Source organism: Oryza glaberrima, chromosome 1, assembly GCF_000147395.1.
Source record: "Oryza glaberrima chromosome 1, OglaRS2, whole genome shotgun sequence".
Taxonomy (NCBI): domain Eukaryota; kingdom Viridiplantae; phylum Streptophyta; class Magnoliopsida; order Poales; family Poaceae; genus Oryza; species Oryza glaberrima.
This window is the reverse complement of record NC_068326.1, coordinates 12,126,431-12,152,010: the sequence shown is the minus strand read 5'-3', so window position 1 is coordinate 12,152,010 and position 25,580 is coordinate 12,126,431. Positions and strand designations below refer to the sequence as shown.

At 42.0% G+C, this 25,580-nt stretch overlaps 2 protein-coding genes and 2 non-coding genes across 4 annotated transcripts; 1 reads left to right on the top strand and 3 right to left on the bottom strand.

The window, feature by feature from the left end:
• Positions 1–15: 15 nt before the first annotated feature.
• Positions 16–667, bottom strand: LOC127760318 (uncharacterized). Its single transcript, XM_052284559.1, has one exon. The coding sequence runs from the start codon at positions 584–586 to the stop codon at positions 227–229; it is 360 nt and encodes a 119-aa protein (XP_052140519.1). The 5' UTR covers positions 587–667; the 3' UTR covers positions 16–226.
• A 7,061-nt stretch (positions 668–7,728) lies between these two features.
• On the bottom strand, positions 7,729–7,802 carry TRNAN-GUU (transfer RNA asparagine (anticodon GUU)). Its single transcript has one exon. It is a non-coding gene; the product is annotated as a tRNA-Asn (tRNA).
• A 5,078-nt stretch (positions 7,803–12,880) lies between these two features.
• TRNAN-GUU (transfer RNA asparagine (anticodon GUU)) lies at positions 12,881–12,954 on the bottom strand. The gene has a single exon. It is a non-coding gene; the product is annotated as a tRNA-Asn (tRNA).
• Positions 12,955–20,448: 7,494 nt separating this feature from the next.
• LOC127754506 (uncharacterized) lies at positions 20,449–24,906 on the top strand. The gene is made up of 6 exons (XM_052280066.1): positions 20,449–20,902; positions 22,407–22,601; positions 22,801–22,917; positions 23,003–23,152; positions 23,996–24,054; positions 24,543–24,906. The coding sequence occupies exons 1-6, from the start codon at positions 20,702–20,704 to the stop codon at positions 24,676–24,678; spliced, it is 858 nt and encodes a 285-aa protein (XP_052136026.1). The 5' UTR covers positions 20,449–20,701; the 3' UTR covers positions 24,679–24,906.
• The last annotated feature ends 674 nt before the right edge of the window (positions 24,907–25,580 follow it).

The following is a 25,580-nucleotide window of genomic DNA, read 5'->3' as shown; positions in this document are numbered from 1 at the left end:
ACAGGATCAAAACGCTGAACATAAAGATAAAATGAAAAGAAATCATGACACTAATAAATTAAATAAGACGAAAATAACATATTAGGCTCAACAAGCTAAAACATACATACATACACGGTAGATCGCTCATGACATCTCATCACATCTCACAGAATGCATGGCAGGGGCAAATAGAGCTCTCGCAGTGTTCTTTACTAGGTTAATTAGCTAATTAATTACTGCCTAGCTAATTGGAGTCCGGGTTGGCGCCGGTGGGCACCTGATGCTTGCTCACGGCCATCAACGTGGCGGCGCTTCTTCTTCTTCTTCTGCTCCTCCTCCTCTCCTTGCTCCACGGATGAGCCGCCACATTCACCTGCACGGAGTGCAGCTGCAGCGCCGGCGATGGGAGAAACCGCCGGCCCCGGCCGGCCGTCGCCGTCACAACGGGGTCGTCCCTGTCGACGGCGTCGGCGGCGGCGGCGGCATGCGCCAAACAGCAACTGAGCAGCGAGCACTGCACGACGAACAGGAGGAGGAGGAGGAGGAGGCCGCGGATGCTCTCGCTATGCACACGCAAGGGATGGACTGGACGAGCAGTGTCCATGTGCCACAAGAGACCATGAGAGGAGGAGAGAAGAATCAGAGAATGGAGAGGGGATCTTGCAAAGTGGGAAGGAAGAAAGTGTGTGTGTGAGAGGGGGAGAAAAAGCCGAAGGTTTGGACTTTATTCAGGTACGTCAGTGCGAGAGGTTGTCTGAAAAAGAGACAGAAATTAACACGGAAACACATATGTACAGGGAAGCCGGGACAAACAAGAGCAGCTGCATTGCATGCACACACATGCCGTCAGTGCCGCTGCTAGTGCTGCCTGCAGGCTGGAGCTTAAGAGCAAGTTTAATAGCTAGCTACTAGCTTCAAATTATCTAAAATCAGTATAATAGTCAATTCATACAATAGTTATTTACTATACTATTAATATCTGGTCCCATCTATCATATACATGTTACACCTTAAAGTCCGTGCTGCAGTTTGCTATAGATATGTAGTCCGTTGCTTTTCTTTATCTTTATTTATCTCTTTAAAATATATTTATACTGGCTTATAGCTAGTTGTTATTGTACATGCTCTAATTAGCAGCGCGACGTGAAGACTGAAGACGCTGGGGCTTCTGCTGCCTTCCTGTCATAAATCTCAGCACTCGAGTTAACGTTGCTCGGATGGGCAGGTTACCAACCTATAATATCTGGTTCGAGTAAGTTTGTGAAATTGCTAAACGGTACTCCCTCCGTTTCAGGTTATAAGACGTCAAACTGTATTAAGTTTGACTAAGTTTATAAACAAACATAGTAATATTTATAATACGAAATTAGTTTCATCAAATTAATAATTAAATATATTTTCATAATAAATTTATCTTAAGTTAAAAATGTTTCTATTTTTTTCTATAAACTTGATCAAATTTAAAGCAGTTTGACTTTGACTAAAGTCAAAACTTCTTATAACCTGAAACGAATGGAGTATTCTTTTAAAAAAAATATATTTAAAAATTACTTTAAAAACATATTAATCTATTTTCAAGTTTTTATTAGCTATACTTAATTAATTATATGCTAATGAGTCACTATGTACCTATTGGTTCGAACTCAGCCCAGAGTCCCAGACTGATCACCATGTAGAGAGATATATATTTAAAGGACCTCTTTAAAACGTAGCAATAGAATATCATACTCATTGGGTTTCTATGGGATTTTAAATCATAGAAAAATTTCAAACTGTCATTTGATTAACGCACGGAAAAAAAGAGAAACTCTATAGCCTATACGTATGAAGAGAAAAACATGTTTGATCTAGAATGGTTCATTTCACAGGAAGGGCAGACAACAATCCTTTATTTCAGATAGCTCCATAAAATATTTCAGACAATAAAATTCTTTATGGTTTTTCCTTGTTTCAAACGAGGCCTAAAGGCTCTTCAATCCATGAGTGTGACGGAAAGGGCATTTCCTTTTGCCCTTGTCAATGAATTGACGCCATGACGGAAACACTCGTGCCTACTGTACAGATAGCTAGCTGAGTATTTTTAAGTAGGTTTCTGTTCTTGCTTTACATCTCAATTGTGATTTTATCTCTATTTTTTAGGGTTTGTGATTTTGCCCCTGCTTTTTTTAAACGAAGCAGCTGCCTGCCCCTACTCTGTTAACTGATGGTAACGGTGTTAAATGTGTGATGAATTGACAAGTATACCCCTGGACATGTTTTGGCTTGCACAGGATACATGTTTCAAGTTAATTTTGAGCAAATTTCATATGGGAAATAAATGTTCACAAATTTTGTAAAAGTTGATATAACACAATATTTTGGATAATTTTGATAGAATTTTCGCAATAATTTGAACACAGTTTATAAACGATGTCAGAACAATATTTTTGACAAAATTTTGATAGAAATTCATCAATAATTTGGACACAAATTATAGAAGATAACAGCACACTATCAAGGACAAAATTTCAGCAATAATTTTTGCTCGCTGCTTGCTAGCTCGCTGCAAGCACACTTCCTGCTCGCGGCCGCCGGCCGTGGCGTCTCCCTGCGCGTGCAACACCGCGGGGCCGCGCCTACGGAGCCGCCGCGCCGACGCGCCGACGGAGCCGCCGCTCCTCTCCGCTGCTCCTCGGCCGCGGGGCCGCCGGCCGCCGCGTCTCCTGCGCGTGCAACACCGCGGGGCCGCACCGACGGAGCCGCTGCGCCGATGCACCGACAGAGCCGCGCCGCTCCTTTCCGCCGCTCCTCGGTCACGGGGCCGCCGGCCGCCGTGCCTCCCTGCGCTTGCAACCCGCGGGGCCGCCGCGCCGACGGAACCGCCGCTCCGCAGGGCCGCCGCACTGCCGCGTCGACAGAGCCGCCACTCCGCAGGGCCGCCGCACCGCCGCGTCGACGGAGCCGCTGCTCCTCGGGGCCGCCGCGCCGCGCCTGCCCACGCCCGATTCCACCGCGTGCTGGCCCGAGCCGCCGCTCCTCCCTGCCGCGCGCCGCCGCCTGTCGCGTAAGCCCCTGCCGCCACCGCTTGCATGGTTTTTCGATTGGATCGGGGACAGCAAGGTTTGGGGATTTGGTTGTTTCATTGAAGCAAGGCTAGAATAGTCATTCACAAATTATAATAGCATTTTCTTTCATCGTTTAATTCGGAAATCCCGGGCCCACGAAACTACCGTCCAAACCAGGGGCAGACGGCTGCTTCGTTTCAAAAAAGCAGGGGCAAAATCACAAACCCTAAAAAGTAGGGGTAAAATCACAATTGAGATGTAAATTAAGGGCAGAAACACAATTGTCCCTTTTAAGTACTGCACTATGTATCTGGTACTGGTATATATGGGCGTGTATGGTTAATTGGTTATCTGTCTGTATGAGATACGGAGGGTGAGAGGTCGTGGACTTTACGCCATGCCATCCTCCCGATGGTATGTTCTCAAATGAGCATCTTTACCTTCCAACGGTCGATACCAGTACCGACCGGTACCAAAATCCTGGTCGTTGGATCTGATCGGATCCAACGGCTGGTAGAGTTTGGTACCGCAAGGTACCAATTTTGTTCCTGCTACGGTACCTCCAGAGAACAGAGGTGGAAGGGCAAAAATATAACTTCGCGTGTAACAACTTCGTGGATCGGCGACTTCAACGCCATCGCCGCCTAGATCGACGCCACCACCGCCACTAGGAACGATGAGCCACCGCCGCCGCCAGGAACGATGAGCCGCCGCCGCTTGGACTTCAACTCCGCCGCCACTGGGAATGACGAGCCGCCGCCGCCTGGAGTGCCGGGATCGACGAGCGCATCCCTTGGCGCCGGGAAGAAATCCTCCATCTCCGCCCGCAGGTGCCGGGAAGGACTCCTCCTCTAGCCTCCCGTCGGAGCCGGGATTCCTTCTCCTCCGCCAGTCGATGCCGGGATTCAACTCCGCCAGGATCGATGAGTCCTCGCCGCCAGGATCGATGACTTCAACGCCGCCGCCGCCTGGACTTCAACTCCACCGCCACTGGGAACAACGAGCCGTCGCCGCCTAGATCAACGGCGCCGCCGCATGGACTTCAACTCCACCGCCACCGGGAACGACGAGCCGCCGCCGCCTGGATCAACGACGTCGCCGCTTGGACTTCAACTCCGTCGCCGCCTGGACTTCAACGATGCCGCTGCCTAGATCGACAACGCGGCCCCGCCACCCTTGCTCATTTTCTCTCCCGATCCTACCCATGCCGGATTCAACAGTTCGATGATTTTGGTACCGGGCGATACCAGTATCGAGCGCTGGACCATAAAAACTCTTGTTCTTAAATACCATCCTTCCAAATAACTTGGATTATTTGTCACCCAAGCCCATCAAATTAGTTTTATTTTACCATTTTATCTAGCCAACTCAGCAAACTGACGTGGCAATAAGTCGCAAATGACCACGTTGCCCCTTTTCTTCCTTTTACCCAAGCCCAAAAACAACGACAAGATCTGGCAGTGGTCCCACGAGCCCCTCCCCTCCAACGGCAGCCTCATGCCCAACCCCCCTTCGGTAGCGACCGCACCGTGCCCAGTTCCTCTCTGACGACAGCGACAGCTGCGTCCCTCCGGTGGTAACGGCCCCAGGCCCCGCTCCCCTCCGACAATGGTGGCGGCCATGGGCCTCCCTCCCCTCTAACAGCAGTGGCCCCAGACGTCCTCCTCTCTAGCAGTGCCTACACCAGTGTCGATCATTCTGCCTCCTCCTCAGATACTGTTATCGGCACGTCGTCGTTGCTATAACCACATTGAAGTTGAGAAAGAAGAGGAGCGCCAGTGCCTTAGGTTCCTGCCGCCGCAGCCCTATCCTCCGTTATTGCTTCTCCGCATCCTCCATCTCCTTCAAGATTGGGTATGCAATAGGAAAAAGATGAGGGCAAGGTGGTAATTTTTCATCTGATTTGCTGAGTTAGCCAGTCAAAATGGCAGAATGAAAACAATTTGATGCGCCAAGGTAGCAAATAATCCGATTATTTAGGAGAGTGGTATTTAAGAACACACCACACCATTCATGAGGATAACATAAAATTAAAAAAACCCACTCGCATGGGTGGATGCAAACAATGGTTGTACGTTTGGTTGCCCCAAAGAGGATGTTTGGCCTAGTTCGCTCAGGTAAAACACCTCACCGAACTAATCCCTCAGGCTCAGAAAAAAAATCCTGCAGCTATTGCCGTGGTGATCTTCCTCTGCCTCAAAGAGGTAAATCGGTGAAACATTAATATAGAATTCAGGATATCCTTTAAGTTTATAAATTGAAACATTATTAATATAGAATTCAGGATATCCTCGAGTTGTGAGGGTAATTAACCTCATCACGCGTGAGAAGAGTAACCATATTTCATCTAATCCAGCCAATCAAACAATTTCTCTCCCTAAAAAAAATCAAACAATTTATCTTATATACAATAATTCGGTCATACGTTATATACAACCAACCCAACAGGAAGTTCCATCGATGAGGCCCGATATTGTAAAGTCTGATCTAGATGATCATGCATACATGTTGAGTAAGACAGGCACTACCGAGCCGACGCTTCCACCAATCATAGTGAGACGCATTTTACTCATTCACGACTAAAGTGTGGACCGGATCGACTACTGGAGCAAATGCTCTGCATACGCTCTCTGCAGAAACATCAGTGAGATCATTTGGACCCATCAGAATATCACACCATAACAATATCACCTACTCCCCCGTTCCAAAATATAAGAGATTTTAGATGAATAGCCCCATTTCAAAATATAAGAGATTTTAGATGAATAGGACATTTTTTAGTACTACAAATGTGGATAAAGAGCCTGCCTATTCGTAATCCTAATAAGTATCACATCCATCCAAAATCCCTTATATTTTAGGATGGACGGAGTATATCACAAATCAATTATGTATACTAACATAGGAATAGTAATATCCTATACCATACATAATTGATTACCAAAGGACATACCATAGGACTTTACTATTCTACCAGTACCATAGGACATTAATATTCCTATGCTAGTATACATAATTGATTTGTGATATACTCCCACTATTTTTTTATGTAGTCAAATATTAAAGGAGGGGGGGGGGGTATAGTACTATTGTGTGAATGTACGTATTCTTTTGATCGTGCTCTTTAATTTATACCATGTTCTAATTAAGATCGATCTAATATGTCTGATATATGGATGCTTACGTGTACTGAAACTTTTTTTTTAGGAAAGTAGCTTTCATTACCCGGATTTGAAAGGAAAGCCCGAAAACAAACATAGTAGAACAACTACTGAATAAAACTAACTGGTGATTCCAGTTCAGACCCAAGGACCAAAGCACCATCCTGTTTTTTACTCACAGATCAAAGCATCGAAACCAAAAGGCAAGAGACTCAACCTACTACTACAACTTACATCACCCATCAGCAGGGGCAAAAAGACTAGGAAATTTGAACAAGGTAGCACTGAAGACATAATTGCACGCACGTTATCACGTTGATCATCTCTGCTCCTCCATCTACCAAAGGTCGTTAATTTCACGAAATGTTCAAGCTCAGTTAACTCAAAGTGGTGGGGCCTTATCTGTGAAGCGTATACACATCGACATCGAGAGATGGGGACCTAAGTTGCCAAGCGTGCATGATGCAGAAGAAGCTAGCTTGATGGACCAGTAGCGACCACAGTACGTGCGTGCATGTACATATGCAAACCAAACCCTAGTGCTTGTCTTTTCGGCCGGTCGCCATGCTTGTGTCACTTCATGCTGGAAAAAGATGGAAGCATGGTGTAGTAGTTAATTTGCATGCACAAAGGCTATTCATGCTTTATCTCACTAATGTGTTGGATGCAGGGTTCGTAGGGGGTTACGGCTATAACCAGAGGCAGAGATACGGTGGTACCTGTGTGGTTATCATGAAAACCATAAACTTAATAAGAAATAAAGGATTTTAAAAAAGAGATGGTTACCAGGTAACTGCGAGGTAATCTCACAGTATGCTAAATATTGGTTTAGAGATATAGATGTGTCCACAACATATATGCTTTAAAGATTGGTGAAATTTTGGTTTAGACAAAAGCTACTTAAAATGTTTTTTTTATTTTGCATACAACCCCTTAGTTTTAAAAAGAGGGTATAGTTATTTGAAAAAAAAAGAGAGTAAGAGAGTAAGAAATTAAAAAGAGGGAGTGATTTGAGAAAAAAAAAGGTGAGTAAGAAATTAAAAGGAGGATATTGTGATTTGGGAAAAAAAAGAGAGTAAGAAATTAAAAAGAGAGTGAGTGATTTGAGGAAAAAAAAAGGTGAGTAAGAAATTAAAAAGGAAAAAAACAAGGAAAAAAGAGAGTAAGAGAGTAAGAAATTAAAAAGAGAGTGAATGATTTGAGAAAAAAAAGGTGAGTAAGAAATTAAAAAGAGGGTATTGTGATTTGAGAAAAACAGAAGAGAGTAAGAGAGTAAGAAATTAAAAAGAGAGTGAGTGATTTGAGGAAAAAAAAGGTGAGTAAGAAATTAAAAAGAGCGTATTGTGATTTGAGAAAAAAAGAAGAGAGTAAGAGAGTAAGAAATTAAAAAGAGAGTGAGTGATTTGAGGGAAAAAAAGTGAGTAAGAAATTGAAAATAAAAAGAGAGTAAGAAATTAAAAAGAGAGTAAGAAATTAAAAAGAGAGTGAGTGATTTGAGGGAAAAAAAGTGAGTAAGAAATTGAAAATAAAAAAAAATAAGGCGCTAGAAGGAGGGCTTGAACCTCCGACCTTGTGGTTAACAGCCACACGCTCTAACCAACTGAGCTATTCCAGCTGTTGGTATCTAAAGGGAATATATTTTTTTTTTATTTCTAGCTTTGCATATACCGTTGTCAACTAACTTTCCAGTCCAACACTAACTCAATGAATGTATAACTGAGATATTAATTCCAGCACATAGTATGTGGATTTATCAAATTTAATTAGGTTAATCAATGTCAATTTGTACTTCATTTGGACTCTCATTTTTCGCATTTTAATGTTGTAAAAGTTTTATAGTTGGGAAATAATAAATGTAGAATGTACTAGCTACTAGATATGGAGTCTCAGTTATATTATTTTTATTATTTATTTAATAATTCTGAAATTCATAGTTAATAAACACCAAATTTTACTGAATACTGATTTAATAACTCTAAATTTCGGAATTAATAATGACCAAGTTGTACATAGTATATATAGAGTGTCAGTTATAGTATTTTCTTTCTTGATTTAATAATCCAAAATTTGAAATTAGCATTAACAATTAAATACTTAATTTTGAGTTATATTTGGTCTAGAGTCTCAATTAGTTTTTATTATTTAATATTTTAGAAATTTAAAGTTAATAAGTACCGAGTTGTGCTTAATGTGGAATCGCCATTATGATATTTGTACGATTTAATAATTTTAAAATCTGAATTAATGAATACTGAGATGATATATTAATTTAAAATATGTAGCACACCTGCACATGTTGATATGTAGTGTATTTTAAAAATGTATTACATCGGTCCTAAAACATAAGAGTTATGGGGTTGGACATAGGGATTAAGAAAGTTGGTAGAATTGAATGTGAGAGAGGTTTGATTGGTAGAGAAGAGAAAATATGTGGAGAGTTTGAATGGTGAAAGATTTTGATTGGTTGAAAAGAGAATATAGGTGAAAAAGTTATTATATTTTGGGATAAATATTGAATGCGGACGAAGTGAGTAGCTAAATACATAAACATGTGCATACAGCATATGTGCTTCACTATGGATTAAAATAAATTATACGTGTGCTAATATTGCTGGGAACAAAACCTGTGTGGTTTTTGGAACAATTTTGCCACCACGGAAGAATTTGCATAATAAACTTGTATTTTGAAGAGAAATAGGATAGAATCATACATAAAAGAGTTATTTTCAATAGTAAAGCACACATGCAATTAGTATAAATATAGGGGAAAAAAATCCGAATTACACCCATGAATTATTAGATGAGTACGAATTATCCTTCTTGACCTGAAAATCAGACATTTTTTACCCTTAACTATTAATACCCGTTGAAGAACCCTCTAACTCAATATGCAGTTGTTTTGGCCCTACTTTTTTTACATTGGATTTGGTTCTACGTGGCAGTTCAGTCAATATTTTTTAAAAAAGATTGATGAGACCCACCTATTATAGAGAGAGGGTGAGAGGTAGGGGAATCTGATGGGTGGGTCCCACCGAATTTTAAAAAAAGATGGTTGGACTGCCACGTAGTAACAAAACTACCCCGGATTAAGTTAGGGAAGTTATTCATCCGGTATTAATGATTGAGAGTAAAAGATATTTGGTTTTTGAATCTAAGGGTAATTCGTACTTTTTGTAAAACTAGAAAAGATGCCCAACCAATTTAATTTATATATATGTCGGTGGATAAATAATCACAACCCATTATTTTGTTTATTCGTGCTTATCCGAATCACTTATTACCAAATAAAAGACTATTTTTGGGCAAATATTTTATATACATGTTTGTAGCGACTCAAAAGCAAATGATATAAATAAAATACGATAAAAAAACAAAAAAGTTGAAATTTAAATTTTGTCTTATAGGAATAAGCATAAGCCAAATAATGGGGCCTTCAAACACAAGCTCGATTTGTCGTCTTGCTTTATCTGAAGTCGAGCAGAAATTGATGACGGACTTAATCGGCAATTTCGATCATCCTTTATTTCAGTTGGCATATTCTTTTCGAAAGTAAAACTGATCCTTATGGATTATTGCAACGGTATCCCTGATAGTACGTATGAGCATATGTGGAGACGACTTGAAATCATGCTAACATGTCCCAGAAATCACGCCGTGTAAACATGAATAGAATGGATGATCTGGGCAACATCGTACGTGATATCCACACGGACTTTACGAGTTACATTATGTTGGTATCCACATCACAAGGACTCTTTCGCAATTCGCTGACGAGTTAATTAATGTTACGTGGGGCAGGAATCAGATACGAACGACATACCATAGTTTTTACACAAACATCTTTAATTTTTAAATTGTGGGCGAGGGGGACACAATTTTAATTGAACATGTGGCAAGGGAAAATCGTGCGCGAGGGCGTCATGGGTCCAATCAAGCATGAGAAAAATCACACATGCGAGGATGTTACGGGCCCAATCGAGGCAGCGCGCAAAGGGCGCGTGTGGAAAATGGACTTAGGCGTGGACACGATCGCCACGTGAAAAGGTGCAAGCCAATTAATTCATGCGCGTCTCGGATAAGAGGAACACTATGGTGTAAGAAAAAAAAAAGAAAGGATTTAACATAAAAAAATGAAACCGATTCAATACGGATGATGTACCAAAATTCTGATAAAATCATCTTTAATTTTTATAATAGTAGAGATAGAGATATATGGAGTAGTCGGGAATTAAATTCTAAAATATACTTTTTTATTGAAATATAATTTGCATATATATCTCTGAAATATTTACATTTTCCACGCAGCTCACAGACGGAAGGAGCACTCGCGCGACGTCAACACGCGTGACTGCCTCGATCCCGCGCGACCAATTCGCGGGACTCTGTATCGGTGCGCGCCTCCGCCCTGGTGCAGCATCACCTCAACGGCGTGCCAACTGCAGCGGGTCCCGCGTCACGGTCGCACGCCATCGCCCGGAGTTGCAGCATATTGGACTGACGACGCGTCGACGCCAGTACTAGTTGGTGACTCTTGCATGGCCCCGACTGCCGAGCGCTTGCGCGCAGCTGGCCAGCGCCAACGCGGCTGGTAGCGTGGACTAGCCGCGCCACCGTTCGCTCGGGCTGGAAATCAGCGCACATGTATAGGAAAGCAAACTAAGCAGCTTAATTTGTTGGTTGTTGCCGTGATTAAGCTTGTTTGTTTACTGTTTTGTTTCTAAGTTTATCTTCAACAACTAATCAAAGAAATATTCTATGAGATAATTAACCTCTTAATCTCTCTTTCTTTATTTACTTCACTATTCTTCCTCCATGGTCACACACCCAAGTCATGCGCATTCATGGAGATGGCATGCCAGAGCAGAATTCCTAATCGGGATTTTTTTTCCGTAGCGCATTAACTAATCTGTTAGTTTTAGCGTGTAAAAAAATCCATTAGTTTTAGATAATCAAGATAAGATTTGTTTTTTATGAAGATTTTCTTTAAGTAAAGATTGAAAAGAAATTTATACGTGAATTTAAATTCTAAAAACTTTCGACCCAGATTTAAAAACTTTCAACTCAAATTTAAAATTTTCAACCCATATTTGAAAACTTTCAACTCAAAAATTAAAAACATTCAACTCAAATTTAAAAACTTTCAATACAAAATTTGAAAACATTCAAGTCAAGATTTCTAAACTTTGAAGTTAAATTAAAAACTTTTAACTCCACATTTGTAAAGAGGTGTGCGAAAGATTAAAAAAATTAGAAAGAAACGGCGAAAAAAAAGAAAAACGTGTCCAGATCCGAGCGCCAAAATCGGAAAAAAAAACGAGAAAGAAAGGGGAGGGGGCAAATGACGTGCGTGCCAGCTGGTGCGTACGCGCGCATTAGCCACACCCGAGTATAATATATGTGTGTCTAGTAAGTATGCGTGTGATCATGCTTCAAAACAATTTTGGTGCTTTGGACAATTTCAAAAGTGATTAAAATAAATTCAAAACAGTTTTGGTGCTTAAAATAAATTCAAAACAGTTTTGTTGCTTCGGACAATTTCAAAAGTGATTAAAATAAATTCAAAACATTTTTAGTGATTAAAATAAATTATGTCATGGTTATGGATACCACATACCTAATAGTAGTTGACTAAACTCACAAGCCCCACCATATACCATGTCTTATACGGAAACAAATCTCGTATATAGAAGGAGTTTCGGATAGAGAAGGACAATTAGAGTTCTATATGGAAATAACAAGGATTAATCGGATTGTATCTATATTGGTTTCCCTAGTTTTACTTGGATAAGGGGGCACCTATGGGTATAAATACAAGCCCCCTTGGGCGGCGCCTACGGAGGCTGGCAAGAGGGATCTAGCGCCATCTCTGATCTCGCCGAGTATGGATTCAAGGAGGAAGACTACCCTGTCATCGACTATGTGTTGGTTATCTATGCCACCAAGCCGACGACAGCTAGATAGGTTATCCCAGTTATTGTATTTGTATGATTTAGATGAATAAAGGAGCAACACCGGCTTCGGCCAACAGGATGTAGGGCTATTATATGTCAGATAAGGGATCCGAACTTGTATAAAAATCCATGTCTCCATCTCTTTTACCTTAATCTCGCGTATACCCTGGTACCAATGATCTCCATACCATCCAAATACCGTAGTCGCGGTACCACCCGTCGACAAATTCAAAACATTTTTAGTGACTAAAATAAACTCAAAACAGTTTTGGTGCTTTGGACAATTTCAAAAGTGATTAAAATAAATTCAAAACATTTTTGGTGCTTTGAATAAATATTTATCTGGCGCGTACGCGCGCATTAGCCACGCCCGAGTATAACATATGTGTGTCCAGTAAGTATGCGTGTGATCATGCTTCAAAACAGTTTTGGTGGATGCTTTGGATAAATTTAAACATGTCAAAAGGAAGACAATAAAGTGATTAAAATAAATTCAAAACAGTTTTGGTGCTTAAAATAAATTCAAAACAGTTTTGGTGCTTAAAATAAATTCAAAACAGTTTTGGTGCTTTGGACAATTTCAAAAGTGATTAAAATAAATTCAAAACAGTTTTGGTGCTTTGAATAAATTTAAAAGTGGTTAAATAATTTGGACAATTTCAAAAGTGATTAAAATAAATTTAAAACAGTTTTGGTGCTTTGAATAAATTTAAAAGTGGTTAAATAAAAAAAAGAAAAAATACGCTAGAAGGAGGGCTTGAACCTCCGACCTTGTGGTTAACAGCCACACGCTCTAACCAACTGAGCTATTCCAGTTTTCAGTACGAGACTTTTATATTATTTAGTGTTGGTTTACGACATTACCTGATCTAAACAAAACTAGACTTACAGATTTAAAGATTATTATCATGTGTAAACGATGAAAATTCCAAGAACAAACTCAATTTTGCTGGAAGATCATTAGCATTCCAAGGCATTCATTGCACGGTGTGAATTTTGTATCTTTCAAATGAAAGAAAGTTGTATCGTAAAAAAATTCATACAGTGATACCAATTTTCCTACATATGATATCTTTCTTTTCAGAATTTTCATTGTATTACCACTCCTCGGAGTTCTCCATTAGCCTGATCTACTCTACATGGTTGTATTCGGATTAAAAAAACCTTTGACTTAAGTCAGTCACCGACATGTGAACCATGGTAAAATCTAAACCGATACCACTCTCATTGCTACTTAGTACATACAATAGTGCATATTTTATTTTTCTTCTTATAGAATTTTATCTTAAACTATTTATCCGATCTACAATCCGATTATACCATGGTGTTCGTTGCAATTAAATTTTTATAACAAAATCTTCCATGATTATATTACGATAGAAAAAAAATATTTACGTTGTAAATTGCTTTTATTATATATATATATATATTTATTTACTTTTGTCATATATATATATATATTACTTTTGTATTTGATTAAATTACTTTTTAGACATTAAGTGAACTGGTTACTTTATTAGTTAGTTCTATAATATGGTTATTAAATATAATTTCTAGATAGATGTATGTTTTACCCCACAGTAGATTTACTCTTATTATCATGACAAGTTACTTTCTTTTTCTTTCAAGTTACTTCTATAGTAAATTACTTTTAGGCTTTATTAAATTTACTTTTATATATCTAAGAAGTAATTTAATGAAATCTAAATGTAATTTAGATTCATTATAATAGTAATTTAACATTTTTATCAAAATATAATCATGTGAGATCTTGTTATAAATCGAATAGTAAATCAAAAGAAAACTCTATAAGAAGAAAAAAAAAAGAGAAGCACTGTTAGGTGTACTAATAGCAACTGAACCTGAGAGTGTTTCCAGCTACCGTCTCGTCATAGTCACGTCCGTTTGTTATGGATCCATGTATCTTTGACTCTAAACTTACTTGATTTATTCTTTAAAATAATAAACTTACTTGATTTAAGGTAGGGCATCTCAGTCTGTTTGTGCTCCTCCACGATGACCGTGGAGGTTTTTGGGAGTAAGTTTAGTCCCTCTCTCCCAAACACCCCCTTAGTATTGGTCGTTAGCCACGTCATCACGAGATACTATCATATGCCACTGACCTTTTATCCTTCTCTTTTGCCACGTCATCACGAGATACTATCATATGCCACTGACCTTTTCTCCTTTTCTTTTTCCACCGAACCATATGGAATCTCCTCTTATATGGCTGTATATACATGGTTCCAGTCGAGTTGGTGTTGAAATTCCGACATGGCAGGATGAGGACACGCGCCACGGCCCAACTTTGCACATGGTATTAGAGGCTGCACATTTTTTTACAACGTAAATGAGGCTTTACATGTAGTACTAGTGAAATAAGGAAAAAAGACATTTTTTAAATCTGTTTTTTTTCACTAAAGTCTACAAATTTACCCGTAAATAAGGAAAATTCACAAACTATTTACAGTGGAAATATTTTTTACAACAAAAATAAACTGTAGTTTGCCCCCAAAAAACAGTGCTTAGATATGAAAAACCCATATTTTTAAGAGATAATTGAACTTCATTTCACTTTATACCAAATTTTTGTAGGTTCTTTTTTTTCAATATACAGATAGTATTGTTTTCTAAGAATTTTTTAGTTTAGTTACTTTTCAAAAATTCAAACACATAACACATGGTTGAATTTGTATTTGAAATTTTAAAATTAAGAATTTATTTAAAAAACTTCGAAAATTGTCAATTGCACAATTGTGTATATCAAATATAAATTATTTGGATAAATGGAAAAAATATAAGTTGTTCCAAGCATGAAAATTGATTTTACACAAATTAATTATATAACTTTTTTTAACGCTAATTACTATTTATATAGCCTACAAAAAAAGTAATCTAGGTTATTGTGTAGACCAACATATTTTTAAGAATTTTTATTTCAGGAACAAAAATTGAGAATTTGAAATAATTTTCATTGTCAACAAACCTCCATGTCGTCCAATACACACTTGGGAGTATTACTTTTGAATCTAGCCAAGATTGAAAAGCGAATCGTGTGGGGATTTCAAGGATGAACAGTGTGTTGTTTTAAAGTTTACTGATAAATGTTAAGACTTTCATGAAAGTTTAGTGATGTAAAGTAGACCTTTTCGTTAAAACAAATAGACTGCACTTTGCACTGAAAGTTCACACTGTTTCATCTTGCTTTAGTGCATCACGAATCACGATTCCGTATCCTATAGAATAGAGTGAAACATTTTGACCGTCTCAGAATTTTAACCTTGTTTCACAGAGTACCATTCAGTCCTCATCGTTTCGCTTATTCTTATGCTTATCCGCATCATTTATTAACAAATAAAAAAACATTTATGAGTAAAACTTTTATATTTGTGTCCTTAGTGATTCAAAGCAAATATTATAAAATAAGTTCTAAAATTTAAATTTTAGCTTATAAATATAAGGATAAGCCAAACAATAATGCCCTCAGGTTTTACAAAAATCTAATGAAATTCATACTGGTTCCACGATGTATTTATATATAAAAAGTACTAAAGGAATAGGTCCATCTAAGGTCCATTAACTTATCGACGAATCTGAATTTCGTCATTTAACCGAAAAACCAGATACATTGGATCCCTCAACTATCAAAACCGGTGCAAAATAAGTTCTAAAGTGGTTTGGATGGCGGTTTCAGCTGATGTAGCATCTACGTGGCTAATTTGACTCAATCTTCATCTGACGTGAGATTGACATGGTGCTTACGTGGCAATTTAATTTAAAATAACAAAAACTATGGTCCCACATGTCAGTTACACAAAAAAATAATTACAAAATGGTGGGGCCAACGTTGGCTCCACATGTCATTCACGCCCCCTCCTCCTATTCCTCCTCTCTCCCCATCTCCCCTCTCTTCGTCGCTCTCTCCAAGTGTCGCTGCCATTGGCGAAGTAAGGTGGCTGCGGCCTCGAGCGGAGCGGCACGCGGTGGTAGACTGGAGACAGGAGATGGGAGACGGGAGAGGAGGGAGCAGTGACCGGAGCTACACGATCTCGCCCCCGCCACCGCCGACTCCTATCGCCCGCCTAGCTCCGGTCGCTGCTTGCCCACCGTCGTCTTAAGCATCATATCGGTGACGACCCAGTTGCCATCGTCCCGTATCCTGGCCGTGCACGATCCTTTCACCGCCGCCATCGGCGAGACCAACCACACGACGGTGGAGTTAGCGTCGGCGAGCTCGCAGCCGCAGGACATGGACAGCGTGGCGCCAACGGGCCTGGGACCGGGTCGGCGCGGTTGACGACCTAGATGATGGTGCAGCGGGAGACCCACGCGTACCACACCCTGACGTAGGTATCATTGGAGCCCGACGGGTTAAAGAACTCGATCTCAAAAACACCATTGTCCACCTCCGCCCCTCTGTCCTGCTCGACGCCTTCCTCGCCAACACCCTTATCCGTGCCCATGCCACCTCCCTATCCCCTCTGTCCGCGTCTGTGTCACTGCCTTCTTCCTGTTGAATAGTATAAGGAAGCCGTGGAGGTGAAGCCATAGTGACCCGACCAACGGGCAGCGCAAAGGAGACGCCGGAGCTGGGGAGGGGGGGGGACCTCCATGGCGGCGAAGCTAGTGTTGTGATGAAGATGGCCCAGGCGGGCAGCCGCTGGTGGGCCCATGTGGGCCACCATTTTTAAATTATTTTTTGTGTAACTGCATGTGGGACCACATTTTTATTATTTTTCCAAATTAAATTGTCATGTAAGCGTCATGTCAATGCCACGTTAGATGAAGATCGAGTTAAATTAGCCACATAGACATCATGTCAGCTAAACCGCCATCCAAACCACCTTGGAACTTAGTTTGCACCGGTTTTGGCAGTTTAGGGATATCTGGTTTTCCGGTTAAAGAACGAAAATCGGATTTGTTGACAAGTTAAGGAACCACAGATGAACTTATTCCATTACTAAAACATTCGGAATAAGTCTATTTTGCCTCCCTCATCTCTTGCGCTTGTGTGAATAACATCCCCCACCCAGAAAACCGGGGTATAACGCCTCCTTCATCTCTGAAAACCAGAGCAAATCACCTCCCTCGGTGGTTTTGCTGGTGGTTTCCTCTGACGTAGCGTTGTTGACCCGGTTGACAAGCTGACTCGGCGTGGTGGGCCCCACATGTCAGTGTGTAACACTCTCTCTCTCCCCCGGCCTTTTCTCTTCACCTTGGCCGGAGGGGCGCGCGGCAGTGGTGGTTGGGACGGCGGTCAGAAGCGACGGCGGTGGCGGTGGGGACGGCGGTAGGGAGCGGCGGCGGTGGCAGTGGGGATGGCGGTCGGGAGCGGAGAAGGAAGCGGCGACAGTGGTGGTTGGGACGGCAGCCGGGAGCGGCAGCGGTGGCGGTGGGGACAGCGGTAGGGAGCGGCGGCGGTGGCGGTGGAAATGACGGTCAGGAGCGGAGAAGGAGGCAGCGGCAGTGGCGGTTGGGACGGCGGTCGGGAGAGGCGGCGGTGACGGTGGGGACGGCGGTAGGGAGCGGCGGTGGTGGCGGTGGGGACGGTGGTAGGGAGCGGAGAAGGAGGCGGCGGCGGTGGGGACGATGGTCGGGAGCGGAGAAGGAGGCGGTGGCGGTTGGGACGATGGTAGGGAGTGGAGAAGAAGGCGGCGACGGTTCCCTCGCCACCTTCGCGTCGGCCGTCACCGCTCGGGTGCTCAATTCCCCCTCTTCCAGTCCCCAATCCACGAAGCCGCCGCCATCACCACATCCCTCACATCACCGCGATTCCATTCCAGCCCTCGCCGAGGCCCAGTAACCACCACAGCTAGAATCCCCAAATCCTCTCCGCCGCTGTCGTGGTCAAGCTCGCGAAGCCGCCGCCATCTCTTTTCCTCCCTCCGGCGAGCTCCCCCTTCTCTTTTCCCTCTTCCACTCCAAATTAACACCTCTAGTACTCTCTCGGACACGGTGAACTTTTCTTCCCCGTAGCCGCATTCCTCCGCCGCTGCCCTCGTCCTCTCGTCGTCGGTGTCCGTAGTTGCCCATCTCCACCATCCGAGCCGGCCACCGAGTTCCCCGTTGTCGAGGAGTAATCCTCTCTAGCGGGTGGTCGTGAGACCCCCCCTTTGTGAGTTCGCCCGGGGGAAATGGCGCGATGATCAAGGGCCTACTTCCGCTTGCAGTCTAATTGCTAGATCGCTCTCGTGGCTGAATGGGAGATCGAGGATTATACAGGTTCGGGTCGCAGTCGAGCGTAATACCCTACTCCAGTGTGTGGGATTATTGTGAATTTTTACAAGAGGTTTTGAGCTCTAAGGGAAACCTAGCTGTTCTTCCTCCGAGCTCATGTCCTCTGAGAGTCGTCCCTTTTCTCGGTGGGCGAGGTCCCCCTTTTATAGTTCAAAGGGATACCACATGCACCGTTTGCCCCTACCCCTCCAAGGGAGGGGGGCACATGGCCCTATTCATACCGCTATCCTTCGCTTCAACCGGAAGCAACATAGTCGCCTGGCTTCAGGTGGGACCCAGCGCCGCCCCCCGCTTGACACGGGGGACATCCCTGTCATTCCCTATTAATTGTGTGAAGACTTTGGCGGCTCACCACGCGCATGGGGCGCCCCTGACAGTGTGCCGATGGGACAGGGCATACCTGCCCCCACTCCGCCTGACACAGGACGGAACGTGGGGGCACTGCCACCCGTCCCGTCGCCTATGACTGGTCACAGGCCGGTCAAGCTCGATTGACATGGGTTAATCGAGTGGCGCCGCACGTCCCCTCACGCCGTATTGAATGCGGCGTGGGACGGTTGGGGCGCCGCGCATTAAAGGCGCGGAGCAGCGTCTTTCGCCACGCCCGCTCTCCCTGCCACGTGGTGGCCGGGCGAGGGCCTCGGGGTAGCACGCCCCGAAAGCCCGAGGGGTGCGGCGTGGCACCCCGAGGCCCCCTGGCCACCTCAGCGCTACCCGAGGGGCGGGGTGAGGCAAGGCCGCGTGGCTACGCGACTAGATGGGAAGGATATTTTCCTCTACTGCGCGTACCCTCGGGCCCATTTCACCGACACCCGTCCCTCACTCGTTCTTCATTCGTTTCCCGTTACTACTACCTCGCCGCCGTTCGTTGGCTTGCAGTTTTGCGTCGCCGGCCGTCGATCTCCTCGGTGGTAAACTGCTGTCGGTCCAAGATGACGTGGGCACGTGGCTGCCACACTGACATGTGGGTCCCACCACGCTGAGTCAGCTTATCAACCGGGTCAACAACGCCACGTCAGACGAAACTGCTAGCAAAACTACCAAGGGAGGTTATTTGCTCTGGTTTCCAGAGATGAAGGAGGTTATACCCGGTTTTTCGGTTGGGGGATGTTATTCACACAAGCGTAAGATATGAGGGAGGTAAAATGGACTTATTCCAAAACATTCTTACCTAACACACCTAGCAAGGCTCAAACAAATACTGGCCTCGAACCGGGCCGGCCCAGTAAATCCTTCTCCCCAGCACGCACGGCCGTAGAATTTTTTTTATTTATACATTTTTTATTAAAATATTTACAACAATAATTTTTTTTTGAAAATTTACAAATCTAATCGCCTGCCGCCCTTTGGGAGGGCGATTTTTAAAAATCGCCCTTACAGTGGGCGGCAAGGGAGCTAAATGCAAATTTTTCAGCACAACTTGTTAGCTCTATGATTTTACAATTTAAAATTATATTATATAAAGTCAGATGAAATAAAACTTTATATCAAAATTGTAGATTTCAAGGAGATCTACAACTTTATAGTTAACAACTTTTTCATTTAAGATGTTTTAGATATCCAAATATTCGTTACAAAATATAAAACACATTTAAAAAAATCTCAGATCTACATTTCAAACGATGTTGGATGGAGATAAACTTTATATAAAACTTTGTAGTTTATCAGTTTTCCATTTAAAATCATTTAGAGTATCGAATAAGCATTATTAGTTTTTAAGCAATTAAAATCGGTGGAAAGGGTTTAAACACAAATAAAAATTTTACATTTAGGTCCCTTACCGCTTTTTGGGAGGGCGATTTTTAAAAATCGCCCTTCTTGAGAGCGGCAGGCGATTAGATTTGTAAATTTTCAAAACAAAAAATTATTTTTTAAATATTTTAATAAAAAATGTATAAATAAAAAAAATTCCCGCACCTCTCTCGTTGCGCGTGCGCCACCTGTTATCCACCACCACTCCGTGAGATCCATCCATCAATCCAAGACGAGACGACGCACACACAGCCAGGCAGCGACAGCGAGGCGGCCAGCAAGCCACCAAATCGACCAGACCAAACCAAACCCAAACCAAACCCAACCCAAGGAGAGAGTAGGCTTAGGCCTAGCCATTCCCATGACCAACGCCCAGCCCCAGCCGCAGCCGCGCCACCACCACCAGCCTCGTCAATTCTGAGGGCGCCGCCAACACCAACACCACCACCATCGGGTCCTCCTCCCCTTGCGGATTGGTTGCCTGACCCTCCTCCTCCTCCTCCTCCTCCTCCTTCTCGTGTAGATTGATTGGTTCTTGGTGGTGGTGGTGGTGGATCGGGTGGCTTTGGCTGAGATGGTGGTGGTGACGGCGGCGGCGCCGCCTCTCGGCATAGCGTTGGTGGGGCCGACGCGGGCGAGGCGTGGAGGAGGGTTGTCGCTCTCCTCCTCCTCCTCCTCCTGCTGCTACCTGTCCATGTGCGGCCGTGGCGTCCTGCGAGGGGGATGCGCGAGGATGAGGGAGCCGCTGCCGCCGGCCCCGATTGGGCTAGACCGGGTACTTGCTTCTCCCACTCGTATTGCTGTTTCCTTTCCATCCTTGTTGCGACCTGTGCTTGCTTGCTTGCTTCTTCTTCTTCTTCTTGTTATCGTCGGGATAGGATCATGGACTTGTGTCCGCGGGGGTTTAGATAGTTTATATATTTCTGAAATTACCAGAGGCAAGGCAGTGTTCGTTTTCCCGGTTCTTGTCCTTGCTCGACGACAATTTCCTGATGCCAGTGAGAAACTAATCTTGCACAATCTAGTGAAATGTCAGTCCAATATATTCATCTCAAACCGAAAAATATGGGAGGAAAAATGGCTATTGTGGGAATTATGGTCTTGACTGAGCATCTGTTGTGACATCAAACTGCACCCCAGTGATATTCTGCCTCAGTTTTACACAAGTTACTAATATCCTATAGTCCAAGAAGACACTAAATCTTAAGGGGGGAAAATAATGATAGTGCTAAATGACCATACATACCTCTATTGGATGGCGTACAACGACTGTGCAGCCACTTAATTGCATTAGTTTAGGGGCTGAGAATGGACAAATTAAAATAATTGTGCACTTGATTTCTTCGGTGGCAAATTTGGAACGATACATCCAGAGAGAGTGGACAGACATTGTGAAACCGAAGGAGCGGTATGATGGATGTGACATTTACTGAAAACTGAAGCTTTTTTACATTCCACAGTAATCATGGTCTTGTTACTGTTCTTTGCTAGGATCTAGATTCTATGTAATGGCGCCACTCATGACTTTCCACCATGTTCGCTGTTTCAAGTGGATAATTTCCCACCTCAATTGCAAACATTGGTTCATAATTAAATGGTGCGTAAGCACTTACTGCAGTCATTTGAAGAAATCTTTATGGTTGGGATTTTTACCGTTTGAGTATTATGGTCTGGATATCAGAACCCACAATGCACTAGAGTAAAAGATTCTGCGTCTAAGTAATGTACTCTACATGAAAAAAAGTTCTCATTTTGCACTACTTGCCAGATAGAGAATCAAAGTGTGGTATGCTATGTCTCAAAGGCTAACCTAGAGTCACTTTACTGTTGATCTTGGCCATTTAATCTAGCATACCTTTAGGGAGCTTGTTGGCTTGAAGATTGAGTCCATGAACCATTTAGTTTTTTGTTTGGGGAATGGAATGAGTTGGTCGGTCATCCCTCAAAAAACACATCCGTGTACATAAATGATGAATGGGATCATCTTACCAAAATCATGGGATTATCCCATGTTGGACCAACTCATCCTAGTTTGGCTTGATTCCTCAAAACAAACATTCTCCACTAGTATTTTTCTTAGTTTTCCCACAAATGTTTCTTCTAAAGCGGCAGGGTGCATGCTGTCATTCCAGAACGACTTGATGAGTTTGGCCAATTTTCACAATTGGGAAAAGGTGCAACATAAAAAAAGTTAGATTCATTGATGCTAGAATGATGTAATATAATCGGTTTTCACTAATGATTTACTGCCAGGGGCTGTTTTTATTGTGCTCGTATAGTTTCTCTGTGGATACATGCGAAGAGATGTGCATGAAGATGGTGAAAGGAGTCAAGGAATAGAGGATTCTCTTATGTTTGGGCCAGACGATGATAATGGTTCAAATATTCCTACTCAAGTTGAGACACTTGTTAGGGGTACTGCGACGGTTGCTACTCCAGAGTATAAGTCGATTCCAGATCTAGATTACCTGCAGGTGGCTTTCTCTTTCCTTTTTCTATTGTGTCCATTCAATTTAACAAAGTCAGTTTTTGCCTAGTAGTTTCTGTAAATATGTTTGGGGCCAACAGATATCTTCCATGCTGTTCATCCTCATCCAATGAATGATAAATAGCATAACATGTATGAAATTATTTATATTATAGAATGATCTTATTCACTTAGTGGTAATGCAGGAGTTGCTGGCTATTCAGCAACAGGGACCGCGGGCTATAGGTTTTTTTGGTACCCGTAACATGGGGTTTATGCATCAACAGCTTATTGAGATCCTGAGCTATGCTATGGTCATAACGGTATGTCACAGAGTCTTATGGTATAATAGTTCTTCCAATATTTGATTCATGTACTACTCTAATTAATATTATTTGTTGGCTGCAGAAAAATCATATATTCACATCTGGTGCTTCTGGGACTAATGCAGCTGTTATCCGGGGTGCTTTAAGGGCTGAAAAGCCAGAGTTGCTCACTGTAATTTTACCTCAAAGTCTAAAGAAGCAACCTCCTGAAAGTCAAGAGCTTTTATCTAAAGTAAGATTTCATGATATTCCAGTCCCGAATTGATCATTTCTTACCTGTTCCATTTTTATCAAAATCGTTTACTAGAGAGCTCTACATGGACCAGTTTCTCTTCTGTGATTTTGTATTGCTAGATGCTGCTATAGGCACAGAAGTCCCAACATTTTTGGCAATAAGTTATGGGAAGGATTTATTAAGTGGGAACTCCATGTCAAATGGGAGAAAATGGACTCTGAATCCTTTGATCAACTTGTGGACGATTTGTGTTTATAGAATCTTTATTATGGTCAAAGTAGATGATTATCACTACCACACCAATTAAATAGCTTGCAATTGTAACTCATGAATTCATGTGCTTCCATTATCAGCAGAGTTTTCACCAGAACTTAGAAATGAGGCCCCTTGGAACCCAGAAAAGCATGCATTTCTTTAGTAGTGTTCCTCTATTACTAAAAGGTTGTTTAATCAATTATGCTAAAATTCTGTCTTGTCATCTCCAGTCCTCTATCCTTTTGGTTTGCCATAGGTTCGGTCTTACATCAGGTATTCATGGTCTTTTTGTATTCTTTGGATATTTCCTAGCTATCTTTATCAAACATGAACATCATTTTTTTAAGGATATGAGTTCAGGTTATTATAGATGGTGTGAGAATGAAATGTATCATGAATTCTTCATACACCATCTGAAGTATCCGACAGTTCTTAGAAGCTGACCAGACCTTCACCGTAACTTCTATTGAATTCCAACAATGTACCTCTGCAGAAAACATCATTGTTTTGCTTTACCATGTAAAGCTAATCTTTTGTCCATATGGTAAGCTGAATATGATTCGGTGGGATTTTGAAATTTTGTAGGTACAAAACTTAATTGAGAAGCCTCAATATGACCATTTGCCACTAATTGAAGCGAGCAGGTATGTCAGCTACCTTTTCAAGTTATATTTGTGGTTTTTTTACTTCTCATTAAATTTATGTCATTAGGTATTGTCAATCATCATAATGTAGTGTTTTCTGAAAGCAGTTAAAAATTGCTGCAGCTTGCAGCGACTTTGTGCTTCGGCAGCCGCAGCGGCTGCAGCTGCTATGGCTACCGAACAGGGGCCATTTTATAGACATAGGATATTTGATACATGGTCCTCTATAATCCTGGCAATGGGTTGGCCTCATCTTTTATTTTCATCAGTTGCTTGCTGTAATAGAGATCATGATTTTCCTTAACTAATTTTATTCCAGACAAGTGCTTAAGATATGAAACATTTGCTTGTGCCATTACACAAATATATCATATACCAGTTCGGTAATCCTTAATCCACTGGCTCCTGCATAAACAAAACATTCTAATAGCTACTGGTGCAATTAGAATTAGCAGCTATTGGTGCTTAATATGTATCACAATATTCAGGTTATGCAACATGGACATCATCTCGAAGGTCCAACAGGTGATTTGTTTTGCATTCCATGACAGCAAGCTGCTGATGGAGACCTGCCAGGAGGCCAAGAATCTCCGGAAGATCGTAACCCTATTCTACTTGGATTAGCTCCTCAGGGGCTTCGCCCCCATTTTTGTCTGTAGGCTGGTTGGTGATAGAATATTTGGTTCAGTTAGCTGTGTTCACTCTGAAACTCAGGAATGACACAGCCGAATAGGTGCAACCTTCAAATCGGGGAAGATCCTTTCGACCATTGTTTTGAATTTTGTATAAACCAAATAAGCTTGTCGATATGTCTGGTTCATCATTGAATGGAATAATTTAAAGTTCTTACTATTTCTGACCTGTGGCCTGGCTACTTTTTATTTGAGAGGGTTTAGCTATTATTTTGCACAACTTTTGCGATCAATTCAACTATCTGTTCCGCCATGTGGACAAATAATGCTCCTTTGGAATTCCTAGGTTTGTTTCGAATCCCAACTCGTGAAAGTTATACACATCGGAGTAAGGTTTAAAGAGTATATTGCACATAATGTTGCCTATGCAGCACTATAATGTTGTAGTAAAGAACAATATTTTTCCTTCTGTCGAACAGCATGTTAATATACATATAGGGTCCGAAGCTTTTTGTGTGAACTAGCTAAATGCCCCTGCAACGGGATTTTTTTTATTAAGAAATACAATCAAAGACAGTACAAAAGTAAAATTATTTTCATCCTCCGATTTATGGTTTGGTAATATTTTTTATATTTGCTGGCTCATAAATTGTTTCATGTTTTATTTTTTAGCTATTCTAATTCGCATAAAAATATGGTTTTAAATATGTTAGTATGGATTTTTACCATTTGAACTATTATTAAACATGAAAAAGGTAAAAAGGAAAAGAAACAAAACGAAGTACTCCCTCCGTATTTTAATGTATGACGTCGTTGACTTTTCGATCAACGTTTGACCATTCGTTTTATTCAACTAGGGTGGAAGCTAGCTTGCTAGCAGGTTGTGGGAGGCAG

What these genes read in the sequence shown, in the direction of transcription:
- LOC127760318 (XM_052284559.1), bottom strand. Translation starts at nt 586, where the DNA reads ATGGACACTGCTCGTCCAGTCCATCCCTTGCGTGTGCATAGCGAGAGC.
- LOC127754506 (XM_052280066.1), top strand. Translation starts at nt 20,702, where the DNA reads ATGGTGGTGGTGACGGCGGCGGCGCCGCCTCTCGGCATAGCGTTGGTG. An exon ending in CAGATCTAGATTACCTGCAG is followed by an intron (nt 22,602 to 22,800) that starts GTGGCTTTCTCT and finishes GTGGTAATGCAG; the next exon opens with GAGTTGCTGGCTATTCAGCA. An exon ending in GCTATGCTATGGTCATAACG is followed by an intron (nt 22,918 to 23,002) that starts GTATGTCACAGA and finishes TGTTGGCTGCAG; the next exon opens with AAAAATCATATATTCACATC.